The 19973-nt window shown below is 37.6% G+C and overlaps 1 protein-coding gene across 5 annotated transcripts; it reads left to right on the top strand.

Annotated features, from left to right (window-relative positions):
* Positions 1 to 2124: 2124 nt before the first annotated feature.
* On the top strand, positions 2125 to 19326 carry LOC124212820 (Nuclear receptor coactivator 6). Of its 5 annotated transcripts, none has more exons than XM_046613301.2 (11): positions 2125 to 2326; positions 3762 to 3893; positions 4246 to 4374; positions 4466 to 4632; positions 5451 to 5667; positions 5804 to 8587; positions 8677 to 9057; positions 9869 to 12367; positions 12574 to 12694; positions 12981 to 13300; positions 16961 to 19326. In XM_046613301.2, the coding sequence occupies exons 2-11, from the start codon at positions 3887 to 3889 to the stop codon at positions 17017 to 17019; spliced, it is 6684 nt and encodes a 2227-aa protein (XP_046469257.1). In that variant the 5' UTR covers positions 2125 to 2326; positions 3762 to 3886; the 3' UTR covers positions 17020 to 19326. The 5 variants fall into 5 exon arrangements, with proteins under 5 accessions (XP_046469257.1, XP_046469259.1, XP_046469256.1 ...); XM_046613303.2 differs by having other exon boundaries at positions 3759 to 3893; positions 13026 to 13300; XM_046613300.2 differs by having other exon boundaries at positions 3759 to 3893.
* Positions 19327 to 19973: the final 647 nt, after the last annotated feature.

Below are 19973 nucleotides of genomic sequence, written 5' to 3'. Positions count from 1 at the left end.
AATGACAGTTTATGTTTCGGCAGTCGACCGACAGAGTGGGCGTTGATCAAATATACAATCAACGATACAAGATCCCTTGGTAAAACTGGCATGCCTACCGACGTGCGCTTACCGACCATGCACCTTGAAAATTATCTCCAAAAACCTATTTCATTTCAGAGGACGCCACAATATCGGGGGCACGAATAACGCGAGCGTATAGGGTCAGATTTCTCTTTGGGATATATACATACGTTCCGATATTAGCGAGCAGCGCTAAAAACACCCTAGGACAGAGGCAGAGCTACCCACGAACTCAGTAGTGCAAAAGAGATGAACAATTATTGGCAGCACTGGGAGCTAATATCGGAATGTTTGACTGAAAGCGAGACCGTATAGTTCTGACTGGGCCCTAGGGAATTATTACTGTTCGCAATTGGTTAGCTCTACCGGTGCGCCTTTGATTTGCTCCGATACCGGAAGTGAAGGTATTAATGATTTTTTTGTGCCGTCCACACAAGCGGAACCTGAAAGCTTACCTCCCCCACCCGACCTATTCCAGCAATATTAATTCTTAATTCATTCGATCCTAGCAGACATCTCAGCTAGTTTCGCACTAGTTCATCGGGCTCTCAGGTTTTTGATCTGTTGCTTCGTAATTGAAAGTGCGTTCGAAAGATTCGAAATTAACGTAAGTCAAAGTTTGATGCGTGTACGCTTTGGATGTAGGAATTTTCAGTAGAACTACAGCTTATTATGGAACCATTATGTAACGGTAGAGGTTAAGAGAATCAGGGCGATCAGAACTGCTCCCTCAAACACTGTTGATAATTAGATGTATGGTGATTCAGATTATTGTGTTTTCTATTCACATAAAATACATGTATTACATAAAACTGTCGTAAAACGAATTTTTTCAATGGTGTGAAAAAGCAGCAGATTAATGTGTCTTGTTTATGAATTATAACAACTGTGTAAAAAAGATTGTCACTTTATCCGATTCCCAAAAAGCGATATGTGTTAACGCCCTCCCGATGCAGTTGACATTACAAATGCTTTTTCTGACCTTACTGTAGTTCGATGTCTATTGTTGATAATCATGCAGGCTTTACATTCAATAGAGGTTATTTTACAGATGGCTGCTGCGAAACCACAGTTGCGCGGTCTTCTGGCCACCAGCATGAAAAAGCATGGGATCATGACTTTGATAGTGGGTTTGGGCACGGCTTTTTCTTTTAAATTTTTATATGCTGATCCTAAGAAACAGAGATACGCCGATTTTTACAAGTAAGATCCTATAACTGCGCACACTTAGTTATGTATAATTAATTGCATGATAAATTTGAATAACTTCATTATTTTACAGGACATACGATGCGGATAAAGCCTTTCAAGTAATGAGGAATGCTGGATTGCTTCAATCTGTTGGTCCTGAGTGAAGGAGTATTTATTTAATGTAAAATGTTTAGATTCTAATGGGCTGGACCCGCCGACAGTCTGCCCTACTGTACACTTAAATAAAATACCTTAAATAAAACGTTGTTCACCTTTTTAGAGTTAATAATATCTCAGATTATATTCCATTTTTAATAATGATTTACACATCCTGTTGCAAGTGGGAAGATCATAAGTAAACTGCAGGTTTAAGAATTGCAGAAATTAGTGGGTGCTGTATTATGCATTCTATTGTCTTTGGTAAGCATTAAAGAAACTAAGTTTTTTTAAATTTACTCTCAATTTAATTGAATCATCGAGTAATGAGTAACATTAAGGCTACAATACAAAGAAAAAGCCACTGGCTCATGGCATTGAGAGGTCGAGAATTTACGAGAAATCATGAAAGCTTGATCCATCCGGGTAGGTATCAGAAACCGTTAAATTTAGGTAACAGGGTATTCCATCATTGTGAAAAAAACGGCTATAACTCTGAAGTATGTGTGGATAAAACAATTATCACAAAAGTGAAAGAAGTAATTGAGAATGTGCAAATTCCTTCGAAGTCAAGTTACATTAAACGGAGAGTGGGAGGGAGGTTAGGTGGATGATGTTTAAATAATTCGCAAGATGGCGCGTTAGTATTACCCAGCACGCCTTGCGGGATTGATTTGCGCATGTCAGTTGGCTCCATTGCAAATGGCGGCTCCTTGTTATTGTTCATGGCGTTTTATGACTTGTCCCTTTATATTGCCGATTATGTCGAGTTTTTTCGCGATTTTTGCCGCACGCAGTGAGCATAAAGTGAAGTAAGGGCAGCGCGTTCTATTTTGTAGGAAGATAAGTGTGTTGGTGCTGTGTCTCAGTGTAATTTGGAAGCGAGAAATCCCGCACGAAGTTGGAAAGAAATGGGGTAACGTTAAGATTTTCCTGTATTCATACGGTATCAAATCGCCCTGCGCTACGGTTGTTGCCACCATCTCAACTTTGCAAACTTGACAAGTTTTCCTTAAATTTTCACGGAAGTCTTCCCCAAACGAATTTGTGTCCTGAAATCAGTTGAAAACCGACCATTTTCCCATATTGACGGGATATCTTGAGCATGCTTTTGAGCCCACTTCACGTCCACCTCCCCCGACGGACAAAATGGTGGTCCCCCCGATATCCAATGATCTAGGCGCCTTATTTTACCGCAAATTGCTCCGAGCCTTCATCACGAATTACAATTTCATCGCTAAAATATATTCAAACTACCAGCCCGTTTCTTGATAAGACACGCCTAGCTCCAAAATTGAACCTATAACCTATTTTCGGTTCCGTAGAAATCGAGCCCCCATACCGTGGCCCAAAAGTTTTTAATTGCCGTTCGGGAATGCTAAAGGTGTCACCCGGATCATTTTATTTTCGCTTTCGTATTCAATTTAACGTAAATAAATCACTTGCTTACATGTTGGCTCTCCAATGCAGATCACATTTCGATTATTTATTCGTTAATATGCGCGATATTATAACCTCCCGGTTTATATTCGTCTTACTTTGTGTTTATACACTGTGTTTCGGCCGATTGTTTTCACTTTGTAAGCTAGTTTGTAATTTTTTTCCCCCCTTCAATCTATTATTTTTATTCCCCCTGTTCTAAAATTATCATTGGTACGGCTATCATTATTTCACAATAGTTTACCCCCTTTCACCAAGTCATAGGTATTTACTTAATATTTCTTCAATTAATTATAATTAATATGAATATATGCGCAAGTGGTGATTACGGTGCATTAAAATTTTGTTTCATAGTGCGGACGAGTCTCGAGAGCTTTTGAATTTCTTACCATATTATGTTGGGTTATTATTTCATAAGCATCTTGAGATCCCTGTTTTTATCCTCCCTCTTCGCTAGATCTCGTTTTATTTTTTATTTTGATTGATTTTTTGTTTTTTTAACCTGTTTTATGCTCAAATGAACTTAATTACGACCTTCAAAAATTGTGACAGGTTTGAATGCATTGACACATACATAATAACAATAATAATACCTGTACAACTTGTATTATTACGGTGAAAATGTCGAAAGCTGAATTTACCCCAGGTGTGTGGTAAATTGTAAAAAATTCACAGCTTATTTATAAAATATTTATTCATATGACTAGGTGTGTGAAAAGAATTGGTCATGACGAAAAAGTTTCATAAAATTTAAGTATCACTTCGAATTCGCTATCAGCTGTATTGTTTAAATAAATGAAACCCAGCAGTCCACAGTCAAGTTTCCCATGCAAATGCCTGTTAATGCTAGTTGAAACGATGTATTGTCCAAATTGTTGAGGTTTTGAGAAAATATCTGTTCGATTCAGTAGGCAACGGTGTTAAAGAGACGGCGTTGGGGTGGTTTGGCACAGAGACGTGGCTGTTTCGGTGGACTAACAGGCAGTACAGCAGTACTTTAAGAAGTCCCCAGGCTCCCCGGGTAGTTATGTGATTGATGGTTGGTAAGTAATGCCTTTTTTACACATTATTTCTACCTTTTACATAAAAGAGGGTGAAGTTAATAACATTACCGTAATGAAACATTGTGGAAAAAATCACTACTTTTATAATTTTACTATGATTCTGAACGAACTAAGATTCCGAAATATGAGGGTGCTTTGTTTTGTTACGGTTTACTGAATTTCAAATACTTCCGAAATCGCGAAATAACAGTTCTTCCTCAGAAGGAATCGTTACGATAACGTTACTAATTTCAATATGATTTATATGAAAACAACAAAATGAAATTATTACCACTCAGTTTATAAAGCATCTGATTCATTCCCCTTTATTTAATATCAAATTTCTTTCAAGTCATGGCGGCAGACAGCGATGGTGATCTGATCGAGACGGTGGTTACGTGCGAGGGGGATCTCGGGGACCCAGAATTTGCACACAAGTTCAAAGTTATTGTCGAGCGTCTCGAAACCCTGCTCTGTCAAGGTGAACACATTCTGGGAAAACACAATTGAATTTAAATTCTACTGAATCAAGGTGAAAATTAAAATTTGACACAATTTAAAACGCTTTTCAGAAAAGGGTGAGAGCTTACGTGTCGATAAGGTGGAGCCATGGAACTCTGTAAGAGTAACATTTTCAATTCCAAGAGAGGCTGCGCTACGTCTAAGAGAATTGGCAGCCCAGGGCTCAGCAACTCTCACACAGCTTGGCATCCTTTCTGTTCAAGTTGAAGGAGATCAGGTAAACGTTTCTATCATTATTCAAAATTTGATTTTAATCACCTTATTCAAGTATCAACCACTCCTCTGTCTATCGATAGTAGATCATCGAACCACTCCAAGCTACATCGTGCAAGTGACGATTCATGTCTTAGCGAGTGTATATTCAATAAATATAAATGGTTTTTAGTAAATTTCATTACTGTGTACTTATCTTCTATCAATGTGGCGTAATGGTGAGATCTTACAGAGACACTGTTACCCACATTTGCCAACATACAGTGTCGGACATTTCAGTCGAAACACTATATTAAAATGTGAAATATTAAACAAAAAAAAATGAGGAAATGAAAATCATTGCATTTATCAAGTTTTCAATATAATTCAACAATTGCTTAATCAAAACATATATCAAATAGGGAAATCTAACAGGACAATATATTTTCATCGGCATGTGTTTCGAAACCTGCAGTGTTAACCCAAAGCTTTGAGGATTCGAAAATTATAACGAACGCTCACTCGATGGTCTGTGTACAACAAAGTTATACCCTTCTTTTATTTTTGTTAATTTTCTTTTTATTTTTCTAAATGATCTTAATATATCGCATGATGAATATCTTGTGTTATGTATGTTTGTGCGAATAATATTAGTACAATTGAGTTTACAAAAAAAAATTTTAACGGTTCTAACAATAATGAAAAGAATTTTGACCTGATCTCGCTATACTCAAAATAAAAACGCGGCGAAAGATTGATTCTATAAATCTGAGTTTTGTTTTACAAACAACCATGCCTAATGTCTATTCCAAAACTGACAGTCTGTAATTATTGAAATTCTAGGTGATATCTCTGAGGCTTGCCAGTCACTTTGGTGGAGAAGCGCAAGAAATAGTTTTGCGTTCTGGATCCACTCAAGATGGGGGCTCCAAAGCTCAAGGTGAATCTGCCATCGAAGTCTCTCACACGGAATCCGATTCTTCAGCAGCTGTTGCCGGGCCCAGTAATGCATCCAGTATTTCCTCAGCCTTATGCAATGTCGCACAAATAATAGCTGCTGGTAACTACTACATACATACTTTCTGCAGTTCATAATAACGTTATGACAAGACAGTATTAAGTCACAACCGTTATCACTATTGAAATTTAATATCGTAACGACTATACACCAAAAGAGGATAAAAAATATGTTTCAGGTGCTTCAGGAGAAAAGGCTCCTCAGTTTCGATCGCCGAATGTCGTAGCCCCAACGGATTGCGATCCGATTCCACCCTTTCTCGCAAAATCAGCACAACCAACTCCGGGGAGTAGCACCAGCGGCATTTCCGGCAGCCAATCCACGACGACATCCGGCACATCGCCGAGAAACAACTACAACGGCCCATTTCCGTTCGCTAGCATGACACATGCTGCCCAAGCTGTACATAGTCGCGAATCCCAGGCTGCTGGTGCCGTTAAAAATGCAGTGCAATTTAAGCATCATACACAACCACCGCCACCATATCCTGCACAAGATAGTCTGATAACGGTAACGTCGCTGAGCACTGGTCACACGACATCCCTGCCAGTGTCAGCAGGCCAGTTGACCAATCAATACAAACAGGTCAACGCTACGGTGACGAGTTTGTCATCTACCAATGGTAGTAGTTTACCCAACAACCCTAACGCCAGTGGTAATCAAGTCGCATTGTCGAGCCCACTGTTGGTCAATCTTTTACAAAACGACGGCAGTTCGCATTCCAACAACGTGATGACCAGTCAGAAAATGCTACCTCCAGCTGCTGTGGAAAGTGCAGGAAACGTGAACCGTATGAGGCCAACTAAGAAACCGATCGCCAGAAGGAAAGATAATATAAACTCGCCAAACGACTCGCCTCCAAGTTTGGAATCGTTGAAAACGGAAGATTTACTGGGGGCGTCGAGCATTGTTCCGGACTTAACGCGGAATTCTGGACCTTCGGCATTTGCTACCGTAAATGTTAATCAACAGACAGCGATAGCTCAACAGCACTCCGGAAATGTGATTAGTACAGGACAAACCTTGCCTTTGACACAAAATTCCCACCAAATGCAGGCGCCAACTATACACAACCAAGTACAAATACAACAAAAGTTTCCAATCCGACAAGAACTAGCCTATCGGCCATCTCAGATACGAATACAAAATCAATCAATGCCGATAAAACATTCACTAAGCAATCAACAGGTTCGAACTTCTCTCCAGCAGCGACAACAATTAGTAATCCAACAGCAGCAGCAGGTGATTCAAGCTCAACAACAATTGGGACAGCAAAGTGGTAGTAACAACCAATTGATTCAACAACAAGGCGGAGCAACCTCCCAGTCATCGATAAACGAGCAACAGGGCAACAATTCTCAGGTGCAGCAAGCAGCTGGAAATCACCAGATCCTCCAACAACAAATGATGCACTCTGGATCGGGAATTAATACCCCTCAGCAGAGGCTGAATTATTTGGGAAACGTGCGTCAGGCGACCCCTCCGCCTTATCCGAGACAAGCAACGCCACAACAACAGAATCAACAACATCCACAGCCTCAATCGCAGCCATCGCATTTAGGGCAGCAAAATCAGATGCTAAACGTACAGCAGCAGCTGCACCATAATCAGTTGAAAAACATGAACGTCAATACAGGCGCAACGACAGATTTTCGTTATGGTCAGAGTCAGAATATTCTTAGCAGAAACTATTCCAATGTTGCGGGAAACAGCGGGTCGGCTTGGAACGTTCAAAACGGTGCCGTTCCTCAAGGTGCTCAAGTTAACACCGCTCAGCGCAATGTTGGTCCCAGTCAGCCTACTGGAACGCTTTCACAAAATGTGCCTCGATTAAATCATGTTGCTGTACCTGCCAGCATAGCAACGACGAATACTGCGGCTGCGTCAGAACCATCTAAGGCGGAGGAAGAGCCTGAACCGGAATACACGTCGACAGGAAAAGTCAGGCAATTCTTAATAAACCCATTGACCGGGCTCTTAGAGCCGATGCCAAGTGAGAGTTCGGATTCGGAACCAGAGAGTGCGGTCGACAATCAGGATGATTTCTTTTCTTTTCCATCTCCGTCTAACGACAGATCAAATTCCATTTTTTCGGATGATGACGCGGACAGTAATTTCTCAAGAAGAAACGACACCACCACAAATACAGATCAATCCGACTCTGAAACGACAGTGAAATCCACGGCCAGCGAGGGCAGTATGAAACATAACAGAATAAAGTCCAGCAGGGAATTGGCTCACAGTCCGATGCCGGGTGAGAAAATAAAGCTCCGTCTGAAACTGGAGAAATCTGAACCAGTTACACCCGCCTACAAAGTCGACGTCTCATTTGTTAATATGCCTCCTGTTAGGAAAGCTGACAAGTCTGTGAATAAAATATTTTCGGCCGGTATCCAAAGTTCAGGTCCAGCCGGTGATGAACCTAGAGTGCCTCCGTTACACATCTCTTTAAGAGGTCGCAACGCATCCGTAGTTCAAATCAGAAAGAAGGAAAAAAAAGCTTTGAAGGAAGGTGAATTTGAATCTTTAACGATAAAACGACGTGGTAAGCTGAAGAAAATGAAAGAATCCACGGATGGTAATAAATTACTTCAAAAAAAGTCATCTTTAAGTATGATAATCGGTACTTCGTCCATATCTAAATTTCCGTTATCAAATTCAACCATCATCAACAGCACTCACTCTGTGTCAAAAATGAACAGTGCGCTTCAAACCGTCATGAATAAAGCAAATGCCTCGAAGCAAGATTCGCCGTTGGATGTATCGAAACTACAGACAGTTACAGCAAAACCCAGTTCCAGCAAAACCAGCGACGTGGATGACATACCGCTCAACAGTAGAATACCGTCGCCTGTCAAGCATAAGATTTTAAATCCAACGGCAAACTCTCAGCCAGTTTTGGCTAAAACCCAATTGGAAACTGAGGTTCAAAACCATACGAGTGAACATAAAATTGGAGGAGGTAAATATTCTGCAATAAAATTTACGTTATTTTTCAATTAATGATGTTCTTGTAAAAAAAAGTTGAACGAAAATTGATTTTCTATTTAGGCAAGACCAAAAGAAGAGATTCTAAGAAGAAATCGGAGACCAACGACGGCTTATATCGTGAGCAGAATTTATTATCTGGTGGGAGAATTTTGGACAACCAGATGAAATGGCGAAAATTCGGTTACAAAGGAAATCCGGGACAACCTATAAAGAAATCTGAATCAGCATTAACCGAAAATGTTCCACATAAGGTTAAAAAAGTTGGAGAGGTTCGAAGAACTAGTGATAGTGACATTAACAGAACTGTAAGTGAAACAGCAAATGCATTGAGCGTAGTGACATCCAGATTAACTGAAATCAACGGAATCAAAAAAGACCTTGTTAGTCACGAAAAAAAGAGACGACTGAGTTCAGTGGACGAGAAGGATCTACGTTTAGCAGGTATTATATATCATCTTAATTGTGCATTTTTCGTTCGTAGACTGTGTAAAGTTGAGTCAAATTACAATTTATTACGTGTTTTTGATCAATGGCTAAACACGAAAAATTGCATTTATAAATTTTGTTTTTCATCACACATGCGTCGAAATTTCAATTATAAAGCACCGTGCACCGCTATGCGTTTGCACTTTGTCATATATAGTGCTGTGCACCACTAAGAAAAACTGTGCATCGCTAAACATACACACTTGAAGCAAACCAAGTGAGGCTAGGTCTGATACACAGCTAATGCTGCAGCCATTTCAGGCATATGCTACGGACATCAAAACACGTTTTTGACGTATTCATGATAAACAATATTATATACAATTAGTGACAAAATTGGAAAATGGTGATTCATGTGCGAGCTCCGCTCTTGTCTCCGGCTCACCCACAGACTCATCACCATTCCTTGGTTTTCGCTATATGTTGCATAAAGTACTATTCTGAACGACTATACTACAAATTTTCCAAATTAGCCAAGTCGAATGAGATTGAAAATGGCAACAATAACGTAACGATGCATTCTGAGGAAAATGTTATGAATAAGTTTTTGAAAAATCAGAAATTCAGTAAACCATAATATAGCAAAACAAGTCTCACCTTCTGAATACATAACACCTCGTCAGTCATTGTGAAATTACAAATGATTGATTTTTCATGAATATTTTGTCACGTTAACGTTAGTAATTTCATCCTTGTAAAATCCATGATCAAGACCTTTTCATTCGGTGTTCCATTGTGGCGTATTTAATACTGTATTATTTTACAGAATCTCAGAGTGCAGAGATGACACAGCTCCACAGTCATAAGAGTGTTTCCGACGGTCTAACTCAAAATTCAAATCCAAAGATCAATTCGAGTTGTGAGAATGAGAATTTTATTGCAAATCCTCCGAGCAGCCTTGAAAGTAACCTTGAAAGTAAACCTTCAGCTCCCTGTGCGGTTGACGTTATGTCTAAAAATCCGCAAGACAGGTTACCGGATCAGGTTGCTAAAATTAAAACTGAGACGGAGAGACTAGGTGCTAAGATGAATTCGACCGCTGTGAATAAGACTCACAACATCGTTGCTAAGGTGAAGAATCACGTATCTGGGAAGAACGAAGTTAACCCGAACTTGAACAGGCATAAGGTGGAACAAGTGCATAAAAAGATTGTTCAGAATCACATAATAAAATCGCAGTCCGAAAGACCAGGGACAGTGACCAAGTTAGAAAACATGCAACGCATCAGTCTGTTGAAGAACTCACAGAATACACCGGTCACCAACACTGAACAGCCGATTAGAGTTCAAAATATTGATCTATCCGTTAAGCCGATATTGCCGATAGGCGATATTAACGTGACGGAGGCAAAAGTCAAGCAGAAATTGCTCGAAAATACGGTACCTGTTGGACTGGGTGTTGATGCGAGTGCGGAAAGAGTTGGCAATGGCGGTGGAGGTGAGGATTCCGGTATAGAATCGATGGACGCGCTGTCGGAAAAATCACCTAACCAAGGGGAATCCCCATTGCACAGACCAACAACTGAATCCATACCTCAATCTACAAATAAAAACGCGATTCAAGGTGAAACCCCAATGCAGACAACCAATAAGAACGTGCCTTCCTCGACTAGCGATAGTAATATGTGTTCAAACTCGGAAATTCTAAAAACTGGTGATCCGAAAAGACTAAGTCCCGTGTCAGTTGCTAGTTATCTAGAAAATCGTTTGAAACATGACACAGCTGGAAACTCAAGTGAGCGTAGTGTTATTAATGTGTCTAGTGAAAAAGCAGCGTTTGCCAAGTCGCAAGACAACGACAAAGCAGCGTCTGCCGCAGGTGCAGAAGTTACAGACAATAGTAAAAATATTGCAAGTCCATTGGTCACAGCCTCGACTACCGTTGCGCCAAGTTCCGTGCTGACTCAATTGAGCTGTGACAAACTTTTACAGTGTACAAATACAGAGATCAAAGATGTTTCACTTGTGGATAGTTTTGGAGTGAAACCCCTTAAATTAGATACTTCTGTTAATCTAAATAACCAAAATGAACTAAACAAAGTAGATGTTATTCATGAACAATCAAACGTTGTCCAACAGTCGTCCAATAAGGACTCAAAGACTTCGTCGGACGACAGTTGTGCAAATATTTTAAGCGACAGTCCTATCGGACAAAATAACAACAATGGCGTGCCTGTAATACAAAATCATGTGGCGTACAGTAAAGTTAAAAACGATAAAATCGAACCGACGTTAATTCAAGCTAATCTAAAGGCAGAAAACACATGCTCAAACATACAAACTCTTACACCGGATATTAAAACTGAACCAAATTTAGATGTAAAGTTGCACGACACCAGGCAAGTTGATTTGCCCAACAATTTGGCTCACCCTTTGAATTCAACCCTTGGCAATAAAGTAGAAACAGATAAGAATCAGATGTCCAATGTACAAACTCAACAAGTCGCGGTTAAAGAATCGTCGTCGATTTGTTTACACAAGGCGAACGATGAACTGGTTAAAAAAATTGTCAGTGACGTTGCGACAGAAAGAAATGTTGGCATCGAATCGCCATCAGTCGACGATCCTCAGCCAATTAGAATTACTCCTCCTCTATATACGTACTCTAATCCAGTAGTTTTGCAACGAGACGAAACCCCCAGTCCAGCAGCGCATAACCAGGAGGTAGAGACCAGCGAAGTAGATCACGCCAAGAGGAAACGTAGAAGAAAACAGGAACTAGAAGGTCGACAAGATGTGATATGCATAGAAGATAACGAAGATTCACATTTCCTCGATCGATTAAACTCAAACAATTCAAACGATTATGTTAAGCCAAAATCACTATTAGAACAGCTTCTGATAGAGATTCCCGCAGAAAATACTGAAAAGAGATCGCTGAGAACGAGATCGCAGAAACTGAACAGTCCTGACATTGTTAAAACGCCGAAAAGTAGTCCACATGGCCAGAATAAAATAGAAGAACGCCGTAGCATATCACCCTTTGCTAAGGCAAGCCCAAAAATGGGTGTGTCAAAGTTATCACCTAATGCCTCAACAGCCAAAATTGGTAAGAGAAAAAGACAAGAAAGCGAAAGTTCTGTTGCATCAAGTACAGCGGACGATCCTCAGCCCAGACCGGGAAAACGGAAATGTTCGGAAAATGCTGCGGAATTAATCAAAGCTTATATGGGGGTTGAAGAATGTGGATCTAATAAGAAACAAGTAACTACAAAGGAGGAGCAGAGTAAAAAAGTCTTCAATGTACTGACAAAAGCAAAAAAAGGTGGGTTTTAAAAACTAATTGTTAGATTCGCACACTTACTTATCTATTCATTTATATGCCCTAAATTAGTCAATGTTATATGTTCACTAATCCATTTATTTATTCATTTATTTATTTATTATTATTGCTCGGTATTTTTTTCAAGGTCTCAGTACTTTATTTTTTACCTCCTACATTTATAATAATATCTATTTCAACATTTTTAGGACCAATTTTAGTAGATGTGGATTCCTCAGATGACGAACCGCTGATTGATATAGCGGAAAAAGCAAGAATGCGAATGTCGGATGAGGCACCTGCAGCATCTCCAAAGCCTAGAGATCCCAAGTAAATATTGAATGTTAATACCAATTTACCGTTTTACGAACTTACACTCTGCGGAGAGCTAATGAAAGTAATAAAGTGACGTTTCTCATATTGGCATATTATACATTAAGCAGTGCCATGTAACGGTCTCATAATACCCGACTTTACCATTGTTGCTTCCATAGAGTTTTCAGTTCCGAATTTCGTTTAAAATTTTTCCAATTCACACCCTGATTTTTGTACCAAAACAGATGGAAAGCCCTTAATTGTAAATAACATCACGGTGATGTAATGATTTTTATTGCAGAATGATTGCAAGCGGTCTAGTGATGGGAGGTCAAATTATTTCTAGCAACACATCAAACACATCAAATGCTATTAACAGAGTGCAACGAGAAAGCCGGCTATTGACTACCAAACAGCCACCTAGCGGAGCGTCTGCATCGACTGGAAAGGAAAGACTTCGAGGAACATCCGTATCTAGCAATGAATCCATTGGCGAGATCCCGACACGCAGGTCGGTGAGGCAAAACACCGCATCGCCATTGGCAACTCCCGCTGGTAACACTCGAGGGGCTTCCAGATCCGTGGATGATGTTAACAGAAGAAAGACGCGTAGTGGAGCCGGTGAGTAAGAAACTTATTCAAGTCCTCGTCAAAAAGAGAGAAAAAGAAAGGAATAGAAATGAGTTATACAGAATATAGTCATGTAAGATAACAAAGAGACTTAAATTTGCCCACTATGTCTAACGTCAAGGCTTGATCAGCCTGCATATGAAAGGAACGTATTTGAAATGTAGCATTTCTAAAGCTTGCACAGAATTTTGATGGATATAGTAATTAGCCTTTACCCTAAATTTTCAATTCGAATGTTGATAAGTACATTTGGTACAATAACTTGAAATAATTATGGCGTATTTTTTCTTTCGCTAAAAGTAACAATTGCAAATGTTATAGGCAGTTGAATTTCAGTGTTTTTGCTACATATAGGTATATCTTAGCATGGGTGAAGTCACAACTCTATTGTTTTCAATTCGTCGAATGAGAAGTAATTGTTGTGCAATTGAAAAAAGAAAAAATATGACGTAATTATATTCTCATGAACCGTTCGAATGCACAATAAAGAAACAAAAAAAATTAAATAAATGGATTTGGCCCAATTATTTTTAATACAGAGACATACAAGGACTTGCGATGATCTTCGTTTTACTAATGCTGATACACTGAAATATCTAGAGATGTGATTTGTTACAAATGATATGCCGTAGGTTACTTTCATATCTAGGATTATTTTCTTTTACAAATATGTATATAAGCGCTCAGTAGAACCCAAGAGAAGAGCAAAATATAAGTCAGTATAACAAGTATAATGGAATCGAATGTGTACTATCAACAAGAGAAGACACATTTTTGTTTGCGGACTTATTACGAATATCTTATGGCATTCAGATAAGATGTATTGAACAAGCAATGACATCCAAATAACCGGCATATGAAACTTGAACCCTGAAATTTAATTTGAGTTCTACAAATTTTCATCCTAGTTCCAAATATCGTTAGTTGTCCAAAGTGTTCTTCAACCACGGCAATTTTTCTTCTTCCCCCTCGTAATGTTCTGTAAAAACATCTGTGATGTTACTTTTCTAATTAAAAATTTGCGTGGTCCCCGTTAATATATATAGTATACTATTAGTATGCAGTTTAAGGGAACACGTCAGTGAAAATCTGTAATCTTTTGATTAGCCTGAAATTTAATATCATAATAAAGCTTTATGAAACAAGTGGTTTTCACCCAGTTTTAATAAGTTATGTTCCATAGGTGACCACATATTATTGTAAATAAAGTCAAATAGTGATATTTTTCTAAAAGCTTCATGCAGTACAATTTTAGCTGACGAAATTTCAAAAAAATCCACAGTTATTGAAGGAGTGCAGGGAACATAAATTGCTATGAAAATGGATAATCGTCAAGTTTCAACCTAATTATACCAATAATTTGCAATTTACTGTTAATTTTAATTCACAAAAACTAGTGTTGAGCTTTTTAAACAACACTACATTTTGACGTTATTTTAAATAACATCCGGACACATATGAAACTAAATTAATTAATACTGTGTGAAAACCACTTGTCTTATGAAGCCTTATTATGTTTAAAATATTGAAAGTATGTAAAATACTTTTATACTAGAACTGCAAAATAAAATTTGCAACAGCTCTCTTCGCTCCACAATGTGAATTGCTAACAGAATGGTCCGTTTAGGGATGTACATGCGTGTAGGTCTAAATTGTACCAAGTCAATGAAAATTATACAAATTGTTCTAACTTTTGTTTTAAGCACATGTGTAAAATTTGAAAACGATTCTCTGAACCATACCGGAGTCATAATACTTTCAATTGCTTGTGATTTTACATTGATTTCAAGTCAAGTCCAATGTAAAATTACGACAAATTAAAAGTAAAATAACCCCGGTGTGGTATAGACAATAGCTTTCAAATTTTACACAAGGTTTGAGATAAAACTGAGAACAACTTGTATGATTTTCATTCACGTAGCACGATTTCAACCTATACTTTGTCCAGCGAGAGACCAACCTACTCCCATTTTACCTACTCTAGATAACCGAACGGGTCCTCCAACCTGACGGTTAATTTCAAACCTAAGGACTGATTCCAAACCTGACAGTTCATTTTAACCATTTCAAACCGTCGAGCATCAGTCGCTTCAATATTGCTAGTTAGTTCGGGCGTGTGAAATTTCAATTATGGTTTCATTATTTTAATTGATTAATACATACAATGACAGAAAACATGGACAAGGATGTAGGAGAATATTTATTTGAGATATATGAGACCGCGATGGTCATATTATTTAATTTATTAGTCCTTTTACGGAGTGCACTTTTGGTGCAAGGTACAAGTGTACAATATTATTAGTACGATATTGAGTAGCGAACTCCACCATCCCCACCCGACCCCCACTTCGTCCGAACCTGCGCAACTCTAGGTTGGTCTCTCGTTGGACACAGTATATACGCTCGTACATCCTTGATAGAAATGCGCTCCAATCCAGGAACAGTTGTTTGCTAAGGTGACCAACTGTAATATATTTAAATGCTAGTTCACCGCGTTGTATGTAAACTTGAAAATTTTGATAGCCGTCGATGTTGAACACAATTGCAAGTGGCAACTGTCGAAATTTTTGAAGTTATGTTCATGACGGTTGGTCACCCTGGCATTAAGTCATCTCGAATTGTAGCGCATGTGCATTAAACTATAGTAGACGACGGATCATTCTGTCGGTAGCAATTCACACTGTGTGTGTGTGTGTGTGTGTGTGTGTGTGTGTGTGTGTGTGTGTGTGTTCGATCGTCTATGTCGCCATTCCTTGTCAACTTCAAAACAGAAATTTTTAATTCTTTTTTTTTTTTTTTTTTTGAAAGTTATTTTTACCGTTAATAAGGGTTAGTAAATATATGATTGTACTTGGTACATATTCAATTTTCTTATATTTATTTTTAGTTATTCAAAGTTGGAAAGATCTGTGTTAAAAAAATACGAAACGGCACCACTGGAATGTTTCTGCCATAGGAACCTGTGTAGAAGAATTTTAAATAATGTGGTTTTTATTAACTTTTTTCTGAATAATTAGATAGTGAATCCATAAATATTTTCGAGGATAAATGTATAATATATTTTTTTTATAACATTATAAAATTTCAAGCCTCAAAGTTGAAATCTTCGATTACCATTAGATTTACGTAAACCTCCTTAAGTTTCAAGGAAATCAAAAAACTTATAGAGTTCCACTGATGCGTACCCTTAATAAAGCATTTAAAAGAATGGGATCGCGAGCAAGTAGCCTACTGTCAATTCAGTACATCTCATACTGACCGTATATGACAAAGATTATTTTATATGGATTTCGAATTTTGTTAAGAATTACTTGGCAAAATATGATAATGAACGATATTTGTAACGGATAGTGTAAATACCTTGTGTATTGCAATACAAGTGCACAGGAAGAGTGCTGGATGTAATAAAATATTATTCTTTTCGTACTATTATTATTGAAGGTAGTAATGATATTATATTAGTACTAGCGTACAGAGTATCTTAATATTCAGAGTCCATCTTTTCCAATCGTGTACCGTCTGTGTTACAAAACGAGATCAATTTTGTCAAGCATCTTCAATTTTCTCACTACCCAGTGTGCTTACTTGTATCCAGACTCTTAGGTTCTACTGTAATGCCAAACACCTTGTATAGCACGAGTGGTGTTTTAGTGACAGTCGAGAAGGCGAAGCAGGCGAAAAGGCGGCGAATATCGCGAGAGACCAAATGACCTTCGGGGAGCGACCTTGACAGCGATTAGCTACCGTCGCTAGTCAGGGCTCGTCTGTCTATTTGTCTGTCTGTTAACAATGTTAGTTCAATTGCTGTGTGGCTGGACCCCACCTGGTGACTATGTAGCATCAATAATAACGCACAATGTCAATACAGTGTTGCCCGAGTGTACAGTAACTGGACTAGTGTTGGATGGCGAGTAAGAACGCAGATTTCACTCTTTTCCTCCTCGATACCTGGATTATAATTGAGCGTTTTCTTCTTTCTGTAGTTTAAACGTTGAGGGAACAAAATTGTTAGACCGCTTGTTTCAAATAGTGAATTACGCGGCACCGAAATCATTTCAACCCACTCTAGGTAGACTTTCTTCTTCAATTATAATTGCAATTTTCTTTCTTTTCCGTCTTACATCGAGTCGATGTATCGACGTCGGTTCTATTTCAAAACTCAATGAATACATTCCGCCAATTCTGTAGCGGCTTTGCTGCCAAACTAAACTTTCATAATGGATATTCTTCTCAGGTTTACCTAAAATGCTTCACTGAAGCGCGAAATAATTGTATTTACAAAAGTGTGTGAAATCGATTGAACTTCGCATGGCTTTGTGACATGAAATAATAACTTGGGAAAAGAAAATCATAGTGTAAAAAACTTTGGTGAAACTAGTTTTCGTACTCTAGAACTCTGTTCTGCCTTTTATCCGTTGCTATCCAGCATTCTTCCATTTACCTCACCATTCGGTAGTACTATTTAGTTATTTAGATTAACTCTAAATTATTGCACGCTATTCGATTGCGCCAGTGTTTACATCACACGGAAAAATCGTAACAATGCCTCGTCTACATGGGTTCTATCTGCTTAAAAGTTGAATGATATTGCCTCTTGTAAGGACGTCTGGAGTACCAGAGTGGTGCAAAAACATTGAGACATGTACCTAAAATTCGGCAATCCAAATTTCTTGTTCAAATTTCACATGATATCACACTCAACATTCAGAATGTACAGTCAAAACTTTCGTACTATATTGCCCAGGTATCCAAGGCATCTGTTTTGCTCATTCTAGTATTCGTCTAACACAATTTGCGAATGTAACGCTCCATGAAGACTATGAATTTGAAACTGTTGTTACTGCCGTAACATGGTGAATCAACTGTACACTTGTGACAAAATAATTATTTCTATCTTGGTTTAGGTGATGATTGTTTAGGTATCCTTTGCCAGCAGACTGTGTTTATAGTTGTCTAATCAATAAGGACTTCTTGTTAATTTATTTTGTTACTGTTCATACTATATTATTAAATATATTACTATCGTGACGGTTACAGTTGTAAAAATCTAGAAACATATATATGTGTATATACAGTTCTTTGCACATTTTTTATTTTTATTTTTTTCCTTTCTTTTTCTCACCCAGTTACTGCCATCAAGCATCTATTTTCTATGTAACAACATATATGACAAAGATTCTGAGATATTGGCCATATCTTCGGTTATAGCATGTAAATAATATAATTTCTTTCTATCTGAGAAAAAAGCAAAAAAGATAAAGAAAACCGCAATAACTCTTTTGAGTTCCTCGTGGTAATGATGAAAGAGAGTTGACAATTACAATCATTGAATTGAAATATTTTTCTATCGATAATGTATTTCTACTAAATACGGTTGCTTATTTTTGTTTTTGAACCTTGTAAACATAGTCTGTTGGTGGTAATGCTGCCTCGAATTAGTACTTCGTGCAGGGCTGGGTTATAGGAAAAATTAACAAAGGATTTATTTTATTTATAAAAAGTAAGAGGAACACTGGGATATATGATTAATGATTCATGCATAAATATACGGAAATGATGATAATAATAATAAAAAAAAATTATTAATACAGTGTTAATTTGATAGGTAATATATGAATGAATATATTTTGTAAATAATTTCTTGTATAGACACTCGTGCATCTCCCTTTGTAAATATAGAAACTGTTAAATTTTTATTAAATTAGTAATTATATAATAAATATCATTGCAACTCCACTGTCACTACTATTAGCTGTTTAAAAAAAAATTGAATGAAAATGAAAAAAAAACTATCTAAGTACATGTTTTAAATAATTTCTCTTTAACATTATCACACATGATATAGGTATGAGAACTACTAGAATATTGTTTTTTTTTTTCGCAAGAAATACATCTAGTTTTATAACATGTAAATGTAAATTAAATCTTTTAAACTATATGAAATTGATGATAATGCAGCCTTGTGTAGCTATCTGTCTTTCTTATGATGATTAAGAATAAATTAGTTTACAATTTAACTATCGAGATTATTAATGGTAATTGCAAAACCCTACCATTATTTTTTAAATATTTTCTCAAACCGTTATAAATTTACCTCCATATCGTATCTTGTCTCCTCATTTTTTGCTTCGAAACATTCGTTGATTTATAATTATAGGTCCTTTCGTTTAATATTATTATTGCGAGATTTCATTTGATGCATTGAGTTTCGAATGTCTTTAGTCTCGTGACACAATGAGCCAATTGTAATCAATACAAGTATCCGCAACAAACTAATCATTTTGCACCTTTTGTACAAAATGTTTGTAAGTACGTCATAAGTTGGAAGTAGAAAACTAACGAGGCAAGCAAGCAAGCTTCCGTCAAAAATGTGTTATTGTGTAAAAAAAAATTTCATCCAAGATCCTTCTATTTTACATGAAAAGTCTCTACTAAAGCATTTTCAATTTACTTTCCATGGAAGTTTTCGGTCTGTTTAAAGAATTTGCAAATCAGAAATCAATTAATGGGCATCACGTGTGTATAGGGACTATTCAGTTGTCTGGCTAAAAAAATTTCCCCTGTACATAATTATTGTTGCTGTTATAAGTTCTCATTTTCTGATAATAATTATCTAGCTTAAAACTCGTGTATTGAAGTAAGAACTGCTTCAATCGCCTATGAC

This window comes from Neodiprion pinetum, chromosome 2 (assembly GCF_021155775.2).
Source record: "Neodiprion pinetum isolate iyNeoPine1 chromosome 2, iyNeoPine1.2, whole genome shotgun sequence".
Taxonomy (NCBI): Eukaryota; Metazoa; Arthropoda; class Insecta; order Hymenoptera; family Diprionidae; genus Neodiprion; species Neodiprion pinetum.
Note: the sequence above shows the minus strand (reverse complement) of the source record. Positions and strands in the feature narration are given on the sequence as shown.